This window comes from Falco rusticolus, chromosome 2 (assembly GCF_015220075.1).
Source record: "Falco rusticolus isolate bFalRus1 chromosome 2, bFalRus1.pri, whole genome shotgun sequence".
In the NCBI taxonomy this organism is placed as follows: Eukaryota; Metazoa; Chordata; class Aves; order Falconiformes; family Falconidae; genus Falco; species Falco rusticolus.
In genome coordinates, this window is record NC_051188.1 from 54,949,074 (window position 1) to 54,969,777 (window position 20,704).

The window sequence follows — 20,704 nt, forward strand, 5'->3', positions numbered from 1 at the left end:
AATCTGATAAGTAATTTTCTTAGTTTCCTAAAAATAGGAGAAGCTTTTCTTTCCCTCTGTAAGAAGAGGTTCAGTCCAAGTAAACATGTGAACACTTTGTCCTTGTGGCTTTTTGCCCTTGACCTCTGTAGGGAAATTGTGACATTCCACAATTTATCTCACCAACAATGATTTATTATTTGATGTACAACCTCCTGATGTAATCATTTAGAGACTTGCAGTCCTTATTTTCCTATAGCTGGTTTCAGTATTACATGTCGTGATAACTTAGGCAAATCACAGATGAGAGCGGTGCTAATGAGCAGTGTTGAAAAATTCTGGCGCTAACTTCTAGACTTTTACCTATCTAAATACCTTTAAAAATGATGAGAGCGGTGCTAATGAGCAGTGTTGAAAAATTCTGGCGCTAACTTCTAGACTTTTACCTATCTAAATACCTTTAAAAATTGCTTGTGATGTTTCATTTTTATATCTCCAAAATGGATTAACAATATTTTTCCACCTTCCAGAGCTATACACATATCAGAACACAACTATAGACATACTCAGATGACCAAATAAGTATGAAAAATGCCTCAAATTTTAATAGGTGTTGGAAAGAAGTCCAGTTGCTATATTTCTTGTGATTTCAAAATCACAGATAATGGAAAAGGACATCTCAGTTGGGCAAGAACAATGCCTAAATATTCCTCCTCTTTTAGAAAAAAAATAAGGTCATTCCTGAGCTGCAGTGGAGTAAGTGCTTAACGCTGTACAGTTTGTATCAGATAGTAAATGTGTAAATTCTTTTCTGCATTGTAAAATATTTCTAGGTTCAACTATATTGCCCTAATTTTTTTTCTAATAGTTTCATAAGTATATTGAACTAGAAATTCTATGTTTTCTATAGAAATATTTTATTGGATATGAAAATATTAGATTTATATTTGCCATGTTTTATGTCATCATATTCTTGAGATAGACTATCCCAGAACTGTGGGAATCTTGCAGCTTTTTAAGTGGCTGTAGTGTTTCATTTTAGTTTGGTATAATTCAAGCACAAAGTCAAAGACACTAGGACAAAGTTGTAGCCCTCAAACCAGGTCTTCTGCCTTTCAGTCATCTGGGATGCTATGAATTGTTAGAAAGATAGCTATTTCTGTCATTAGGACGTTAGTATTAGACTAGACTTTTGGTTGATATAAGCGAGTGTTTTCAAATTGACCTTCTACAACATAAATTTTCAATTGAGTATGGCTGATGTAGTATTTCCATTTTTATATCAGATTGTGCTATAAAAGCAGTGAACTGAGATCTTAGCATCTAAAAGCCAGACTGCAACAATAAGAAGTACTTCAGTAAAGCATTCAAATATCTTATGAAGATTTCTGTGTAGTTTTAATTAGGTACACACAGACATATTTTCAGCTGAAATCTGCTGAAAAGAACTTTCTTGATATCTAGATTATTAAATGAAATCAGCAGTAACACAGCGCTCATTAAAATAGACAAAATATGGACAGGGAGAAAAATTTATCACTTGGGTCCAACAGTGAGCAAATCTTGTTTGAGGAAGAGAAAGTGCAAAAGGAAGAAAAGCATCATTGCCAGCTAAGCTTTCCCCTCTTTCTCCAGTATTAAAAACAAACAACAATCAATGGGAATTAGTTGCAACATTGAGAAGTTTGTGTCAAAGATGCGTGACAAAAAGTAGTGAGTGATTGCATTGTAGTTAATTAAAGATGACAGGAAAGAGAAAAGGACTTGTAGCTCTTAGGATGGCTGATCCAAAGGTTTGCAGCAATCCTATGTACCCTATAAATTGTACTTCATGATACAACTCAGTCTGATCCCAGTTACATCACTGTGACAATGAGTGATCAGAAACGTTGGTTTTGTGCTTAGGAAAAGTTTCCTCAAGTCTAGCAAGTTGAATGCAATGATCAACAATTCTTAATTAAAGGTTTTTCTTCTTCCTTCTCTTCTGAAATCACAAGCTTCTAATCCTTACTTCCCATTTGATTTTAAATATAATCTTGGATAGAAATACTAGAATTATACTGTAAAGGAGGTTTTGGACAGGAAGGGCTAGAACTGGACTATGGAGCTGTCCACAGATACATTAACTTTTTGGTGGAAGAATGTGGGGGGACTGCTACTCTTAGTGGAGTTTGCATACGTCTTGGAGTTGGTTGAAACATGCCAATGTATTCAGGGTCAAACTCTGACCTGGTCACATACTTGAGCATTTTATTATTATTGCCCTAGTCCTATTTGAAACAAAGAAAATTATGCTTGGGAAACTTAGATCATTTTTCCATCATTAAGTTGTAGAAGCACCACACAGATGTCCAAAAAATGACTTAAGGACGTCAGTGCCTCAGATTCTCAGACAGTGCATCATGCCTGTGCAGGACACGTAACATCAGCTTGCTGAATGAAGAGGTGGATGATTTAAGCAACACACAAGTGCTAAAGGCAGAGATTAATTTCAAAACTCCCTCCTATTATAGACCATTTACATAGAATTGTGGGAATAAACTTCACCCTCTTGTATAAAGAAAAGCAATTGGTACCTCATCTTGAACACCAAATGGGGAGGAAGAAGTTTCCACTTTTTATCCAGCAGTCTCATTGTTAATGCATTTGTAAAGCTTGTGAGAAAAAAAAAAATGGAATCCTGTTATCCTTCCCAGACTATGGGTTGTTCTAGTGTAGAGGCATTTTAAAAGAGTATCTACTTCCTGGGCCCGTTGGCTAGAAATCAGCTGGTTCCTTCCAGCAGTTTCCCCCCAAAGTCTTCATGCTAAGGAGTAACTATGTGATTCCAATTGGGATCAGTTCCTTTAGGTGCACAGGAAATGGAAGAAGGAGGTTTTTCCCCCATTACAGTCTCTGGGGTGGCACTCAGTTTTGATTTGTTTTGCTCGTATTTGACAGATGTTATCAAATGCAAAGAAATGACAGGATCTGGACCTAAGTATGGCTTTATGCTGTGAGTTTGGGTACATTCAGTATGACTTTGGAAAAACACCCCTACTTTATTACCAGACAACATATACCAGCTACTTTGGTAAGAAATCTCCTATAAATATACGTAGAGAAAGCGTATGTCAGTATGTTTAATCCTTCTAAAGGTGACCAGTTGTTTAACCAGTTTGTCTGATTTTTTATATCAGAAATAAGATTTATGCTTGTATACCTGACAAAGCCAGGGTTTATGATTATAAAAACAGGTCAAATACGTAACAAAGCAGTCTTTGCAAATGTGGTGTTACAAGAGAGTACAATTTCATGGCTTTTGCCCAAAGAAGTTCGCTCCTCAATTATTTATATTTGCAAGCTCACCATTGCAAAATCTGTGTTCTAGATGAAATAATATTCCTCCTAGATTTCTGAAAGGGAAAAACCAAGCATTCCGTAATGAAGCCCTTAAGCATCTAGCTTTTTTTTTTTTTTTTTTGGGGGGGGGGGGGCTTGCATGTATGCAAAAAGATACATTTAGATAAAACTGAACCTGTCAGAAAATGTTACAAAATGCAGTAGTAATATAACATAGCGCTACTGGGCTCAATCAAGGCTCATAAAGGCACTTTTCTCATGTGCTGCATTCCACATATGCTTACACTAAAATGAAGATGTCCTAGTCAATCAGGGAGACAGCATGATATAATTAATGACTCCTCTATAGCAGTTTCCCTAGTTATGTCATTCAGTGTGATCTGATTGATTTATAATATATGATTTAGATAAGGACTAGTAATTTCTAAACTTTGAAGTCTATGCAAATTTCTCTGCTGCTATTAACACAAAGCCAATTGCCACGTATTTTCAAAGAGAAAAAAAAAAAAAAAACCAAGAAAAAAATACCAAGCTGTTTCCATCCACAAAAATTGGTTACAGGAAAAACTACTGAAACTCCTGAGCTGAGGAACAGCTCTCCTCAGCAAGGTTTTGAATACTTCTGAATGAAATAAATATCTGCCTTTTGACTGGTCTGCAGAAAAGTGTTATCACGTGAGAGACACTGATTTATTTTTTTTAAGATGGGAATGAGAAATGGGCTTTGAAAGTACATTTCATAGAATTTGCCAGCAGCAAGAAGTAGCAAGCCAATTATACGTGGTTGAAAATCAACTTTCCATGATAATCTCCAGATTTCATGTGTTCATAGCTTTCTGAAATACTCACAGTCTAAGCTGAATATTTTTCATGTTTGTTTTTTTACCAATATTGCAGACTGTTAGAGCAAAGTTCAATCATCTTTTGCATGAAAGACAGGTCAGCTGTTGTTGAGGGAGGAGCAAGACATGACTGTATTCTCTGAAAATAAAGCTAAAGAAAAAGCAGCTGTAGCTGAGAACTGAAACGTGGCTGCTTAGTGAAGGCTAGGTGCACAAAGGCACTTAACTGCTGTAACACAGCAGTTACTTTTAGCCTTCAGACTTCCGAAGGAGCTGAGTTACTTTAATGCTTCCCTGTGCCAGAAATGAGAAGAGTTGGTCACCTAAAGGTTCATCTGTACTGCTAAGTGACAGGGGAATATGGAGCAAGCTTGAGAATGGAACTCATGGTGTGCTTAGGTCACAATTTAACCTCCTGGATGTGTTTTGGACCTCTCCAACTGGCTCTCTCCATGGGCTGTTTGGAGGACACAGACTGCCTCCAGAAAGCCACAGGAAGATACCTGTCTTGTTTTGGTCCCCTCCCTTCTCTCCAAGCCTAACCCACATGCAGTCTAAGCACTATCCAACATAACCTCCTGTCTTTATAAACATGCAGTTTAGACATTATAACTGCCTATTATAAACATGCAGTGTTATACTTAGCTTTCTTTTAGTCCCATTGCCTGTAGTACTGCTTCCTATTATTCCAAACACTCAGAGCTGAAAAATAGCCACAGAAAATAATTATTACATATTTTAGTCACTCAAGCACCAGGTGGGACCCAGTATAGTGCCAAATACTATGTACCAATATGGGATGTGGCCAGCTTGGAGCAGAAGGTGCTAGCAGTAAGCAATGTGAATGTAAGCCAGTCCCCACCACTTGGCCTCAGAGACAGCAGTTGATCTGTGCCTATGTTTTGTTTCACCAGCATAACATCTTCTGAAACAGAGGTCTGCAGTATCCAGCTAGATCAGCAAGGAGCTGCTTGTGTTGGTCTCTGTCAGAGGCTGATACAGATATGTCAGAGGCTTCCATAGAAACTTTCTCCATCTGCTTTCTGCTTGGAGTCACAGCTTGGCCTCTTACCTTAACAAGTGTGTTACTTCTCCCTAAACAAAAGCAGGGCACCTTCCTTTCTTGTAAAATGCTGTTAATGATGCCACCATTTTGTATGGGAGATATTAAAGCATTCGGAGAAGATATGAGACACCTGGGTCCCGCTCATTCTTTTTAAGTGGTAAGATTTTATCCTGATGACTTCGCAGTGGGCTATGTCTGGGAGTACTCTGGTTACAGCTGCTCTGTAATGCAACGAGAATTCAAGATTCATTCGGCCAGCGTAAATAGATATCCTAACTGGCCTTTAGGGTCCTGTCCTAGCAATTCAGGGATATGACCTGGACCTCTGGCAGAAAAGACATGGTAACTAGTTACCTCTCAGGCTACACTTCTGCTAAAATAAGGCTCACATAAATATTTATGATATTTGATTTATATAAATATAATATAAAGACAGGGACTGTCTTCTCTAGCTATGCTTTTCAAGAATGAAATTGCAGGAAGTTTTTGTGCAAGGTCAAGATCCTATAGCTACATGTGCTGTCAGCAAAGTACCAAAGTGGGCTTTGGAAGGTGTCGATGGGAGAACATGTGGATTCTAGCTGAACCCAGGGGTCAAACAGGTGCTAAAACCTTGGTATTGACAAGACTTCTGGGCCTGGCAAGAAACATAATTTTAAGCATGAAAGGAACTTTGCTGGTAAAAATCTTAGTGCCCACAGATAAAAGTATCTCCAGATTTAAGCAGCAATTGCAAAGTAATTTTGAAGATTTCATTGTTGACTAGAAGTATATGCACTCTGCTTACGCCCTGCTTTTGCCGCTGATCATTTTGTAAAAATGGACCTGTTCGAGGTTTGGAGGTGTAAAGACCAAACAGATGGATACGTGACTCTAAATAAAGTAATTCTGAGCAGTGGAAATAATGAAGTCCAGCTTTCCTTGTATTTGGATTTTCTGCTTTTAATAAGGTGAAAGTTGCCCCTGGTGCTTTTTTAACCCATGGGTCATTCATAGCATCATTCCTCCACATGGATTCTTTATCTGTGAGGAACTGACCTCATGCTTCAGCCTTTTCCTCAATAAAGGCAGTAACAGAGCCTCTCTTTTTCTTCTCCCAGCTGCCTCTTTTCAAAAAACTTGTAGGATCTTAATGTACTGAGACCCGAAGCTCTCAGTCAGATCTGATTGAAATTGGCTGACAGTTCAAAAGCTATTGGAAAAGGATGGATAAATATACCTTCACACACACCATCTGAGTGTTGTGCTAGTGAAGTGCATTTCCCTATGAAACCAAGGCAAAAATCACTTCTGAGCATACTCAGAGGCATCTGCTATAACTCTTATCAGAGCCATTGTCATGTAAAAATGTCCAGTTTAAAGAGTATGTTCTGCATAGTTCTCTAAAAATCAGTGATTTAACATCAAAAAGGAGAAAGAAATGCCTGAGAAGTGCCATTTTAGTACAATCCTAGTAATACCAACCATGTCAGTTTAACATGTACTATTACAGTGCAAAGTCAGATTCATGCTTTCAGCACAAGCTACCATGAATATAAAAAACCAGTTTAATCCCTTCAAATTCATATTAGAAGTGTTACATTTATTCATACACTGGCAGAATGAGTGAAAGGAATGCCATTGCTTTGCATTGTCTTGTCCAAGAATTTTGAAATCACTGAGGAACCTGTAGCCCTTTGTCGTTGCTCTGGATTGTCATTCCAGCATGAGAGACTTGTGCTCCACTGTGCCATGACAAGGTGCTATTGCAAGCAGTAGCTAACACACACTTTTAATCCAAGACAGAATTTCTGGCCTGAAAATGCACGTTAGTAGTGCACATGATTTTAAAAGTCTGAGATGAAACAAGTAAATTTTAAATGAGAGGGTGAGGGAAATAGTATTTGCCCAAGGAGTTTCACATGGTTGTCAAATGTGACCAATTTGTGCAGTTATATGTTTAGACATGGAGAATTTAGTAGATGTCCTCCAGAAGATGATATATCCTGCCCTTCAAAAGGCTGGATAAAGAAATGACCCAAAAAGGGCATATTTCTCTCCATTTAACATGGAAGGCACATTGCTAGGTAGATACCCAGCATTTTGATGACTAAAAAAGATGAGGTAAGGGATCATTAGAAATATGCAAATGCAAAAACCTTTCCCTAACCTCCATGCTCCCTCTCCAGGAAACCCATACCCTTCTAATGCAAACTGTAAGACATATCACTAAAAAGTTTTATCTACGCACTACTTCCTTCTGTCAGCCATGCCCAGTGTTAATGACTTTGACTGGAAATCCAAAACTAATTGGGTATCTTACCATTGACTCTGGTGGCAGTTTTAAGTTCAACATGTGCAGCCCTGTTGTGCCATGCTGTTATGTACATTTAAATGTGTTAGACTGTTGTCTATAATGCATTTTGTCACTCAAGATGTTGAAAGCATACAAAAAAACCCCTGTCTGATCTCTTTTTGAAATTGCCTGAAGACAGAAGGGTGTTTTTATCTGGAAGTGGAATTATAACCCTTTGTCATGGTGCAGTCCTGAGTAATTTTATAGAAAACGTCAAGATTATCCTGGATTTACTGTGCTTTAATAAAGAGGAGAATCTGATCCAGAGACAGAGTGACGGACAGTTCTAGCTTCAGTAGGAAGAGTGTGGGGTCTCCTTAGGAGCCTCCGTGTTAGGATCATCTCTTTGCTTTGCTTTCCAGTAGACTTTTTTTTTTTTTTTTTTTTTTTTTTGGGAGGGGGGGCAGGCTGGGCAGGCAAGCACTGCCATCAGTAGGGGAGTGTTGATTTTTACATTCCTGAAAATGGCTGCTGGCTGTGGTAATTGAAGATAACTGGTAGGAATCGATTAGTCTCGTAGGAGCATGTTATTAAGGGTTGAGCTCTTTTCACAAATTGCCCCTTCTGCACTCTACTGCTTGAGAGGCATAATCTCAGCAATCCCGAAATTCACAGACCAGGAGATTGATTTCCTCCTTTTTCTTTTTCTTTCCCCCCCTTAAACTCTGCAGGTCAGTCCCACCCCAGGGTGCATCCGGGCCTTAATGAAGATGTTGTACTGCCCTTACTGCAGAGGACTTCCCACTGTGAAACCTTGCAACAACTATTGCCTCAATGTAATGAAGGGCTGCCTAGCAAATCAGGCTGATTTGGATACTGAGTGGAATCTGTTCATAGGTAAGAAGAGTTTAAATATTAGTGGAAGGAAATGGTGGTAACATCTGCAGAGTTTTGTGAGGTTAGAAGATGTTGTTGGTCAATATTTGCAATGAAGCAAGTGCAGATGCACCTCACTTTCTAATTGACCTTCCTGGCTTGCAGAAAGAAATGACTCTGCCCTGCCCCAAGCCAGTCACATTTTGTATTTCATATTTCCAAAGGAGTGGTGTGGTATTATGGCTTCTGAGCTGAATTATTACATGGTACGTGAATGCTGAGAAACCTTTGGTTGAAAATTTAATAACAAGCTTAACATGGCAGAAATAGTATGTATTACAACTGAAAACTAGGCTCTTGCACGCTGAGAAGATAACATTGTATAACATCCAGTCAACATAAATCACAACAGCTGCTGTTCTTAATTCTGGTGGTATATAGGCAAAAAAACTTAAAAAGTTACGTACATGAGAAGTATTGATTAAAATAGCTTAATGTCTCCCTTTCAGTGTGCTGAATGGAAAGTACCAAACCTGCAATCAAATGTTAGAATGGACAGTTTTATTCACATAATTCTTCACTCAAGTAAACTAAGAAGAAACAGGAACAATATCTCCTTTAAAGAGCCATCCAGTTATCCTGTAAGGGATAACTGAAGGGAAAAAAAAACCCAAACAGACAAAAAACCACTTCCCAGAAGAGTAGCATTTAACAAGAGATGAGCTTCAAGTTGCTTTTGATGATACACAGGATAGGATAAGGAATTAGACCAGGATAATGATAATACAGAAAGAACAGAAAAAAAGCTAGTTACACCAGTCACTAATGAGCATCCTAGCTTAAACTGGATTTCAAGAAAATGAAAGCAGCTGGAAAATACAGGATAAAGCTCTTTATTGCAATGAAAGAAAGGAAATTTTATTTTCTACTTTTGGAAAGACAGAGTAGGAACAAACTCATTTTGTTTAATTTCAAACCCCACTAACCAATGTGACTGAAAATTTGACTCTGACGCATTCATGGACTTCCACTTTACTCAGCACAGAGGTGGTGCAAGATGGATAGGGAAAAGAAAACAGGATGAAAAATGAATCAGAGTATGAGAAGTGAAAAACAGCATTGAGTGTGCTATAAAAATAGCGTAAGACAAAAATCTAAACAATAATAATAGACAAATGATGCAAATTAACATGCCTTCTCAGCCCCTTGTACTGGTTAGAGGAGCTGACATCGGAAGCAGCGCTGGATGGATGGATACCGCTGGGATTAGTGGTGTGAAGAGTCAGTTCATCATCAGAAAGCTAAGTAGGAGCTGATGGGAAAACAATGCTGACCTGTTAAAGGCATTGCATAAGCTGCTTTCCCTTTGTCATCAAAGAGTAAACAAAACCTGAACTGTCACTAATTCTGGTCAAGGGAAATAATGTAGGCTTTTAGAAAAAAAGAAAAGTATTTTAAATAAAATAACATGATTTTTATTAAGGCAAGCACCTGTTCAAATTGAAAGCTGAAAGGTAAGATTTCAGGTCTTAAGATCTCATTTTCTGGTGCTTAAGATTCAGTAAGAGTGCTGGGCAGGGTGAGGTGTGTGTTGGAAAGTGTGGAAATGCTTACAGATTCAGACTTTCAGAGTCTTTGATGCAAAGCCCTTGTCTTCATCAATATCTTTCGGATTTTGATTGTTCCTGCTCTCAGAAAAGAAAAACTAGATGAAAGCTTGTACATTATGTTAAAACATAGTGCTAAGTTATTAAAGACTATTTAATACACTTGTGCCTCTCTAAAGGAAAGCAGTCTGCTATGCAATTACCCCTTCAGGTCAGTGATGACAAGGCAATATAAAGTACAAATACATCAGGACATATTTCCTTTCTTCTACCTGTACAACTTCCCCTCTACAGCTTGATGGGGAAGGGAATAGAGAAGGAGAGACGGAGATTTTCCTGTGTTTAGAAAAGGTATTCTGTTTTATCCCATTTTTGAGGCCTCTGACAGGTTTGCTGAAGATGAGGGTCCTCAGTCCTTCCTTTATGAAAGATTGAAATGTGGCAAGTTGTCTCAGTCTCTGACAGGTGTCAGAGGCTTTCTAATAACACATGCAATTCCCTTAGTACTAAACACAACAAAACTTCTACTTAGTGAATTAAAACGAACAACAGTACTTTACAGCACCGCTGAGCTATGAAAGATTGGAAATTATGCATGAGCAGTTTTCATCCCTCCTCCGATACTAGGAACCATGCACTAGGAAAAAAAAATAATAATTTTGTGCACTAACAGTCTCTGCATAGGCAGGAATCCCAAATGTTAGTGCATATTCATGCAGAACAAGATAGTTTTGCTTAGCTCATAATCTGTGTATTGCAAGGTCATTTTGGCAAAAGTTGGTACTAGGAGAAAACTCTCAGATGTGTTTGTCAGTAACTAAGCAAATACTGTAGTCTGGACTGCATGTTCTGTATTGTTCTGGAGTTACTGTAATTGTCCAGTGACACCCAGTATCTACAAGTGAGGAGGAGCAGAGGAATGTAAACGGGCATTCTGACAACAGGATGTGTTGCATGTTCCACCTAGTTTATAAATATAAAAGTCAGGACTGAAATCACATTTATATAGCACTAATAAATCTTGCATCTACTTTCAAAGCTAGGGAGAGTGGGACAGCTTCCCCTAAACATCTGGTGCTTTCCAAGATTTTATAGACTGTGAAAATTGGTAAGAGGTGAAACAGCTGCAGCAACATGACACATGGTTTATTATATTTTTCCTGTTTGTGTCACCTTAAGGTCTGTGTCCTCTCTGTGTAATGTTTTATTATAGGGTTTTTGAATTTTGTTGCCTTCATTATTGCACAATAGAAGGCAAATGTAGCATGTCTCATTCCAGCAGAATTCCTCTGAAACCCAGAATTTTGCCTGAGAAAGGAAGACAGTCTTTAATAACTATATTATATTTATGAAACTATAATGAATAAATGCTTTTCCCAGGTATCTATATAAAATATTGAATAGGTGTTTAAAAGTAAACCAGCCACACTGACTCTGAAAATGTGTATTTTGACAAAGCTTGCTTCTGATGCTTTGCCTGTTACCTCTCATAATCTCCTTTGCACCAATATCAAGTAAAGTAAGCAAACGCAGGATAAAAAGAATGAGTAGAGGAATTGTACTGCTGAGGAAGGAGATTGCCTCAGGGAAGGAGCTGACTGATTCTGTGGAATGGGGAAAATGGGATTTTCTCTGACTCATGGCCCAACAGATACAGCCAAAATTATGCTTCTCTCCATGGAGCTCTACCAATTAACAGCAATAAGGATCAGGGATCTCACTGTTCATTCTGTCACAGAAACACAGAAGAGACAGAGACAGTGATTCCCACTTACAAAGATTCAAACTCCATCTATCTTAGGGAATTACATTCAATTTTTTAGCAATACTGTTACTCCTCTTTCTCTAGCTACCCTGTATTTCAATACCTGTTTCTGTCCTGAGATCCTTTGACTTTCTCTAACATTAGCTTTCCCTAAAATTGATCATTTATTTCCTTTTAACCGCTCTTTCTCTCAAGCAGGGATGTCAGTTGAGCAATGAGCTCCCCTTAGTGGGCACCACACTTTCTCTTGGCACCCTCATTCAGCTTCAGAATCAACACCTGCAAAAAGATGATTTCCTGAAAGCAAGTGCACCTCATTCTGACCACAGCCTTATCCACAAGTTCAGGATGGCAGAGTGGCCATAACCAATATGGGTTTTGCAGGATTTCTTTCAAAATTAGCAGTGAGGTTAAGATAGCAAAAACATAGATGATGCTAAATCTGAACATCAAGCAAGATTGTGAACCAAATATAATAGTTCTTCAATAATTCAGAACAACAGAGGAGTAAAAATCCAGGTAGTTGCTTTAATGACAGCAATGACTGTACCTGGGCTTTTATTGTGGACATCTACAATAAATCCTAAATGCTTTGTTACTGTGTTTAGCGACAAAGTGTACACTAGTGTAGTAATTGCGTAGTAGTGTAGTCCATGGATTGCAGCAAAGCAATCCATGGGGATGTGCCACTGCATGGCTATTTATACTAGCAGAAATTACAAGTAATGTAGTTGGGTTTTTTCCCTAGGAATTATTCAGCAGTAAATCAGACACACCTTGACCTTACTCCCATGTTTTAATAGGTGGGAGATTGCAGAAAACACTTCAGAAGTTGTGGAGTAACTGAGACGTGCAAATGGCACTGATTCTGGGGGCTCAGGGCCACATACCTGGCTGTGAAAAGGAGCCAAAGGGCTCCTGCACTAGCTCACGTCCACAGCCATCCTCCTGCTCAGGCTGGAAAGCAAGTCACTTTCCTAGCAGTGCATTCAGTACTTGACAAGCTCTGTAGTGTGGCAAGGCAGAGCAGCATGCGGTGTGTTTATACAATGGTATTCAAGGCCAGCAAAGCTGGCATCCAGGCTGAGACACCTCTTACTGCCACCGCCCCGCTAGACTTCAGCCACAGGAGAAAATCATATATGCAAGGTTTCAGCAAAAGTTTTCCCTTCCAGTCTTGAAGTTATTTTACTCACTGTCATCACAGCAGCTCTGCACTACTAATAAACTTTCCCGTTACTGTGCTTTAAGAATCCCTTTTTTCATCCCATCAGTATGACTCAGACACTTACCTTAGGAGACCTCTTGATGCAGAGCATACCACGCAGTCTTATAGCAACTCAATCATTTTAAGCAAAACTCCCATCAAAACCTTAACTGCTTACTCCTAATGAAAGCTTTAGAGTAATGAAAATCTGCAATCACTTTTATTTACTGCTTACAAAAGCTTTCAGGACTGTGTGTTTTCTCTGTTCCGTGTGCAAGCATAAGGATAAACATTTTCCTTTTAATGCTTCAAGACACCATCTAGATTTTTCTTTTTTTAATGGCTTATTACAATAACAACTGTGTTCTTCAAGACTCACTTTGGTTCATGGAAAAATCAGTCTATAACTGTAACAGTAATCCTTTACAATTTTCTTGTTCCTGTACGTACAGCTACTGTAAATAAATACATCCATAGCTGTGTAGGCCACTACGTATTAGGTTCATGAAAATAGGGAACCTCTGAAGTGTATCGAGATGGCATTCAACATACATTGGGGGGTTTGCCCCTTCTTTCTCTGAAGCATACAGCATCTGTCACTTCTATTTATTCTTACACGGTACAGACTGAAGACTGACAATCTGTTTTAATTCTCAGTTGGCAAAAACTTGGTCCTGCTTGATCATGGTAAGTGAGCACTAAAACCAGAGATTTTAGCAGCTTCAATTACGTGGCACTTCAATTTCTTCCCTCTGCCACACTCCTTTATCATTATATGAAAGTATGCTGTGATATTTACGTTAGCCTCTCATTAGGACTCTGGGAGAAAAAAAAAATATACTATTCCTCCATGGAGAGGCACTGCAGAAGGTTCCTGCCGTCCTGGGGTGCCACTACTCCAAACTCAGAGTTTCTGGTAGAAATTCATGAATTTTGGTTTGTTGAGTATAAAATAGGTACTTGAATGCAAACACAAATTTCATAATGTGCATCTTGTGCTGATATGAAAAATGATAGCATTCATAGTTAATGCAACCTAAAAATCAAAACCTGTATATAAAGCCTTATTTTCAGTTAGTGTGTTAGCAAACATTTGATTGTTTAGGCTAAAATCATCATTTCTTACTTTATTCCTGAATGAAATGCATTATGACACTTCTAGTGAAACCATCTTTGCCACCCACCAGAATGAGAATAGGAAACATCTTAACTTAATTCCTTTCATCTTTTCTACCCATTTCTTAAAGAAAACTTAGTGCCTCCAGACTTTGGAGAAGTAATATTTTCTTTAAGTCTCTTGTCTGTACAGACTATAGTAGCCATTATTACACACCAATGTCTATTCCCTTGGTTGAAATGCCAGGGTTTGGTGGATGGCTCTAAGGGTTGTGGAGCCCCATCCTGATTATATATGAAAAAATGGAATCTGTAGTTTAGAATTGTTTTTTTCCCACTTTCACTGTTTCCCAAAAGCAAGGGAAAATCAGTAGAGCATTCTGTTGTGTGATACAACTGCAAATTCAGTTGCTCAAAAGTTGGCAACAAGATTTACAGGTGTCAATCTAATGTTGTTTATGAAAAAAACCTTTAGCATGCCTCAGGCCCACTAGTCTCCACAATGCACAGGTAGTCTACGCAAAGGAATCTGCAGTGCTAGTAAAAAAAACAGACTTAACATCATAAAACTATTAAGTCAGTTCAGGATAAAAATATGTAGTTGCACAAATGAAAAGTGATCTCAACTTGATAATAGTGAAATAAAAGATTACAGTATTATAATTTTAAACTTCTCTGATAAGCTGTTGCTTCCATTATCCCATGTTTTCCCCTTGTTTTCCAGAAATTATAGAATCACTCCCTACAATTTAAATATGATAGAGTATTAGGAGCACCCCTGAAATAAAGGGAACATCACCATTCGGTGAGGTGAATAACGTGTAGAAGAGGGGAACTGTATTTGTTCTTTCCCTACTGATTCTCTTCCCTCAGAAGTATAAAGGATACACTACCTGGGCATGTAATTCTTCAGATGGTAATGAATTCAGCCCGAGAGAAGCTCTCTGAAGTTGTGGGACTACCAGCAGCATGCAAATAACACCAGCACCTGCCTGCTGCTTAAACTCTACTTACACTGCTAAACCTCTGTGCCTCCCCTTGGGGCGATACAGTTTCTTGCAGGCAGTTCACAGCATCCATTGCCCTGTAAATTTGCTTTAGAATGTGTCATGAAGAAGGAGGTTCCCTTCTGTGGGACTATGGGGATCTTCTGCTCCAGTTACTGGCTCGAAAGACCTGGGACTCACCTGGCCTGATCTTGCTGTGTTCCTGACACCGTGGGCAGCTCATTACTAGAAGGATGCACCCTGGAAGGATGCTAATGGCTTCACTCAGAGTGATTCTTGAAAACTGCAGCTCCTAAAGAGGAGCTGTGGGGTTTTGAAGATTCAGATGCTTAGCGGAGTGATGGCAGCAAACTTCTTGGGCTTCTAAGCTTTGACACGACTTGTGGAAATGAAGTACGGTGATTAACTATGCCATTTTTGTTAAGGATAGAAAGATATTAGTGCATGTGAAACACACCCCCCACCATCATGTCACATGACAGTTACAAATACAGGGTCGAATTCAGCAATTCTAGAATTTTCTGCCTTTGTGCTCTGTACAGAATACTCTTCAATTGTATGATTTCTGCATTTGCAGGAAAAAGCTTCTAAAAATTTGAACTGGTATGAGAGCCACACACTTAGCATTTTCACCAGGCACAACAGAGCCCTAAGCTGACTGCAGTATTTAGATGCTAAAGCATCTTTTGAAAATAACAAGGCTGATCAGCATTGTCAAAAAAAGCTTAAAAGATTTTGTAATGAAACCACTGGACCCACATGATGACTTTTTAGTTCCATTTCCATTCCTCACCACCAAGTCCTTCACATCATTTTCCATCAAAGCGAAATGACTGGCTAGCACACGTGAGTGCAGTTTGGAAGTTGCATAGAACAGCAAATTCCTCTGTGTGTACGTCCAGGAGAAGAGCTGGGGAAGCCATTTTACACTGCCCTTCAAAATGCCATGAATGATCATAGGGATGTTACATGAAACATCTCTAGAAACAGGAGAATATGTTATTTATTGTTTGAATACTGTGTGAATCAAGAGTTATTTCGTACTTCTCCAAGTCCATAGCTATGCTCTCTCAAGGGACTTCTCACTTCCAGGAGTGCAGTAAACAATACTGCTCTTTCTGTCCTAGGTTACCAGGTATATTAACACCTCAAAATAGTTTTCAGCGGAGGAGTTGATCTCTCAATTATTTATGCTTATGTAGGGCTGCATCTGTTTACCTGTAGGGGCATCCCTCAAGCATTTCACTGTGCTGACCTCCCTGTTTCACAGGCAAAGCACCAGCTGGAAAACATTGTGCCTCCTACCTGGTCTGGTTTCGCTTCTGGTTTGGGGTGCTTGGGGCACCCAGTCTCTCTGGCATATGAAATAAGGCTGTGAATGGAGCACACGCCCAGAATCCAGAACTCGGCCATGCTCTTACAGTTCAGTTATCTGAAAGAGCTACTTCGATGCAGTTGTTTTTCCAAGGAGTACAAATCCAAATGAAGAACGTGTGACTTTTTTCATTTTTCTCAAGCAGAAATAAAAATAAGTCTGCTTTAAGCTTGGTAAACCCCTAATGTGCATTATTTTGAACAATGCAAAGAGACTTCTTTCAAATGTTGTGAGCAGGATGGGTTAAATATCAGTGTAATTGGTTTGAGCTTGCTACTTTGGCTGTACTTAATTGCTGTATTACACTAGGAAGCGTGAAAATTGTGTCACATCTATAAACATATCTTCAGTTACATCATCATTTGGCTTGGTCAGTATTGATAAACTTCAGATGATCTGAATGTTATGTTTTGCAGACATTTTTATTTTTAAGGGAAAACATAATGATACAATAATTTGAATCTTGCCCAGAGGAATACTGAAGTTTATATTTCAACTTTTGTCTCTTTGTTCATTTTTCTGCATTTTATTTCTGCTTTTATCCAGATGTACTTAAGAAAATATATCTGAGAGAAGTGTTTTGTTGCGCTGTGGCATCATTTCATACTTTTAAAATATTTTGTCTTAGAATCCATATCTATTTTAGAAAGCTGCATAAATAAGAATTTGTTTTCATACACTAAAAATAGAGCTTGAAACTATGCAATATTTTAAATTATCTGTTTTTTTCTGGTAGGTTGATTTACTATCTCAGATTCTCTAAACTTCATATTAGAAACAAATGTTAAATTATTTTCTCCATTATTCAGGTAAATGTAGTGGAGAGATGCATGTAACAGAGCAAATTTGCTCTAGAACAAGACACTTCCATACCTTACAACCATCAAAACACTTGGTTATACCTGGAAATACTTTGCTGAAGTTATTATACAATATCAATAAAAGGTGATAGGTGCAAATCCCTTACTGCAATTCTGTCAAAGCAAAATTGACATTGATTTGCTTTGTATTATAATTTTGAGCCATTGCCTGATGAAGGCTAATGTGCTTATGATAATGTCTTTGGTAGTATATTAACTTAATCATGTCCTATGACCATAAAAGAAAGTCTGCTGATGATACAAAGCTGGGAGCAGTGGCTGACACACCAGAAGGCTGCGCTGCCATTCAGTGAGACCTGGACAGGCCAGAGAGCTGGGCAAAGGGGAACCTAATGTTCAACATGGGCAAAAGTGTAAGGTCCTGCACCTGGGGAGGAGCAACCCCATGCACCATACAGGTTGGGGCTGACCTGCTGGATGGCAGCTCTATGGAGAAGGACCTGGGAGTTCAGGTGGACAGCACGTTGCCCATGAGCCAGCAGTGTGCCCTGGTGGCATCTGGAGTGCTGTGTCCCTTTCTGGACCCCTGTTCAAGAGAGATGGGGACCTAATGGAGAGGGTCCAGTGGAAGGCTACAAAGATGATGAGGGGACTGGAGCATCTCCCTTATGAGGAAAGGCTGAGAGAGCTGGGCCTGTTTAGCCTGGAGAAGACTGAGAGGGGATCTTACCAATGTCTACAAATACCTTAAGGGCAAGTGTCAGGAGGATGGTGCCAGGCTCTTTTCAGTGGCGCCCAGCACCAGGGCAAGGGGAAATGGGCACAAACTGCAGGAAATTCCACCTGAACACAAGGAAGAACTTTATCCTGAGGGTGGCAGAGCACTGGAACCGGCTGCCCAGGGAGGCTGTGGAGTCTCCTTCTCTGGAGACATTCAAAACCCACCTGGACACAACTCTGTGCAACCTGCTCTAGGTGACCCTGCTTTAGCAGGGGTTGGACTAGATGATCTCTCGAGGGCCCTTCTGACCCTGACAATTCTGTGATTCTGTGATTCTGCAAAACCCCACATATTTCTTTTTGAAATACAGAAACAAAGCAGTGTTGGAAAACAGCCTTAATTTCTCTTCACAAATAAATTCTAATGCTCTACATGAATAATACACCAAAAAAAGAGATTTTTGGGTTGTAAATAATCTGCCAGATTCCGTTAATGAGACATTTGGGGATTTCATAGTATCATTTCCTTATGCTTTTTTAGTCCTTGTATTTCAGAGCAAGTTTCAATTTGATGTTTCCTGAAGAATAAAAACTCAGTAAAAGAAATCAAATGTGTAGACAAACTCAGTATAAATTGCTAAATTTTCTTTACTTTTTAACTGCTTATGCAGGTCTTTTTTGAGCCATACATATCAACAAAATCTCCAAACCTTATTAGTAATATGGCAAAATCTATTCAAATGTATAATTTTGTATATATATATTGATTAAGTACATATGTTCCTTAATGTAAAAAAAAATGTTCTTTTTTTTTTTCCTAATGAAGCCACATAGAAATACAAGGGCACACATTACACTCAGTCAGGGTTCTCATTTAAGAGACACTTTTTAAGGATAAGCTGATAGAAAAGGGTAAGTGTGGTTGACTGAGCTATAAATTCCTCATGATTTGGGAAAGAGGCTATGATAAAGATCCCTACACAACACTCTGTATCAGTGCTAGATTTATTGGAGAAAAAACTTAAAATCATTAGAGAGATCAGAATTTTAGTGAAACAAAAGATTCAGGAAATAATTATTTCTTTCTGGTAAGGTTCCTAGGGACTCCCTTCTTGCAATATGTCAACTTTCCATTTCTTATTCTAAAGAATTTTTTTCAGATGCAAGAACTATTGGGAAAATCATAGATATTTTTTTCTCCTTTCTCTCTGCCTTACTAACAGAAAGTCATACCATTTCTATACTCATGAGAACTAGTTTGCCCCAGAGTGCTATGACAGAGCTGGTAAGGCCAAAATTCATTGAGCATTTTTGTAACAGTGTAATCTGAACATGTTCTGATGCATTTGGGAGATTCTGATGTGTTTAGAAGGTAATGTGAAGTAATATGAAAAGCTCAGGTCTGCTGTTTCTTATTTCTCTATGTTACTCAGTGTCACATGCCCTGTAATATAACATTCAACATCCTTTAATGTCATTTATATTGCAAGTTAACCTATGGGAGTTTAAACTCCCATAACATGTATTTTTCACTTAGCCACCAGAATCATATGCTGAACTTTCCATGTCAGTAGGAACTCACAGGCATAATATCACACTTCAATTTGCAGGACCAGTAAAAAGCCTTTCTATCTGTCTTGTTAACTCTTAAAATACAGGTAACTATGTAGGAGAAAATAGCAGCTTTAAAAATAAAGAATGAAATTTTTGGTTCCACTGGATATTTGTTGCTGACCTTGAAAGAGAATCAAATTTTTCAACCAAGCTTTGCGTTCCAGTGTAATGTTGTGAAATGAGATGAAGGTCAGTCTTCACTTTCAGTGTGCAGGTTACAACAGCATCTTTCACTTAGCCCAAATGTAGGATGAGATGAAAAACATCACTAAACTGAATGATGTACTGTAGTAAATGGGCAGTGCCAAAAAGGCAAGAAGTCGTTCTGAGCATGAGCCAATAAAACATAGAGCACTCACAAGTTGCTAACTTGAATTTCAAAGATGAAATGATACAGAAACTCTTCCAGTAGATTTCACTCTTCTAATAAAACATGTAGGATCATACCCACTGGCATTTAGTTACACTTCAGCATCCTTATTTTAATACATTGGTTAAAGGAAGCTGATAGGATGTAGACTGTGTCTACAATAGGAACATAAGAGTGACAGTTCTGGCATGCATAGCTACAGTTTGTGATTCGTGTCTCATTTATACACTCAAAATAAGGGGTTTATGTACTTCTTATGACAAACTAAAAATGAATCCAGTAATATTTTGTTAGTTGAAACTGCTGACATCCACAGTGCTGGAAACATACTCTAAATCAGGTTCTCCTTTTTGTACTGCAATTGTTCTTTGATTAGCTTTTCATACCAATTAGAAAATGAAATGGTTGTGTTTCCTTTCTAGTTTATCCTGGGAGATTTTCTGTCAGGAGCACCTTTCTGTGGGAGGCATGAGAGGTAGATGCTCCAAGCTATGCTGATGGGTAAAAACACCTTTTAGTGATACAGAAATCTTCTATTCCAGATATTAATGACTGACATTCTCATTTTAGCACATTGACTGCACTCAGATAAATCACTTCTAAATTATTAGACAGCTTTGAGTCCTTTCATAATATTTAGTTTGACTGACTACTCCATATATGATTAATACATTCTTACAATATCTCTGAATCTTTTATTGATATAAGTGCATATTATATTC

The 20,704-nt window shown here is 38.5% G+C and overlaps 1 protein-coding gene across 1 annotated transcript in view; it reads left to right on the plus strand.

The window, feature by feature from the left end:
- The window catches only part of GPC6 (glypican 6), a 774,486-nt gene that overhangs the window by 549,784 nt on the left and 203,998 nt on the right, over nucleotides 1–20,704 (plus strand). The window contains exon 4 of the mRNA XM_037377910.1: nucleotides 8,236–8,401. Within this exon, the coding sequence (XP_037233807.1) occupies nucleotides 8,236–8,401 (166 nt within the window). The remainder of the gene's footprint in view (nucleotides 1–8,235; nucleotides 8,402–20,704) is intronic.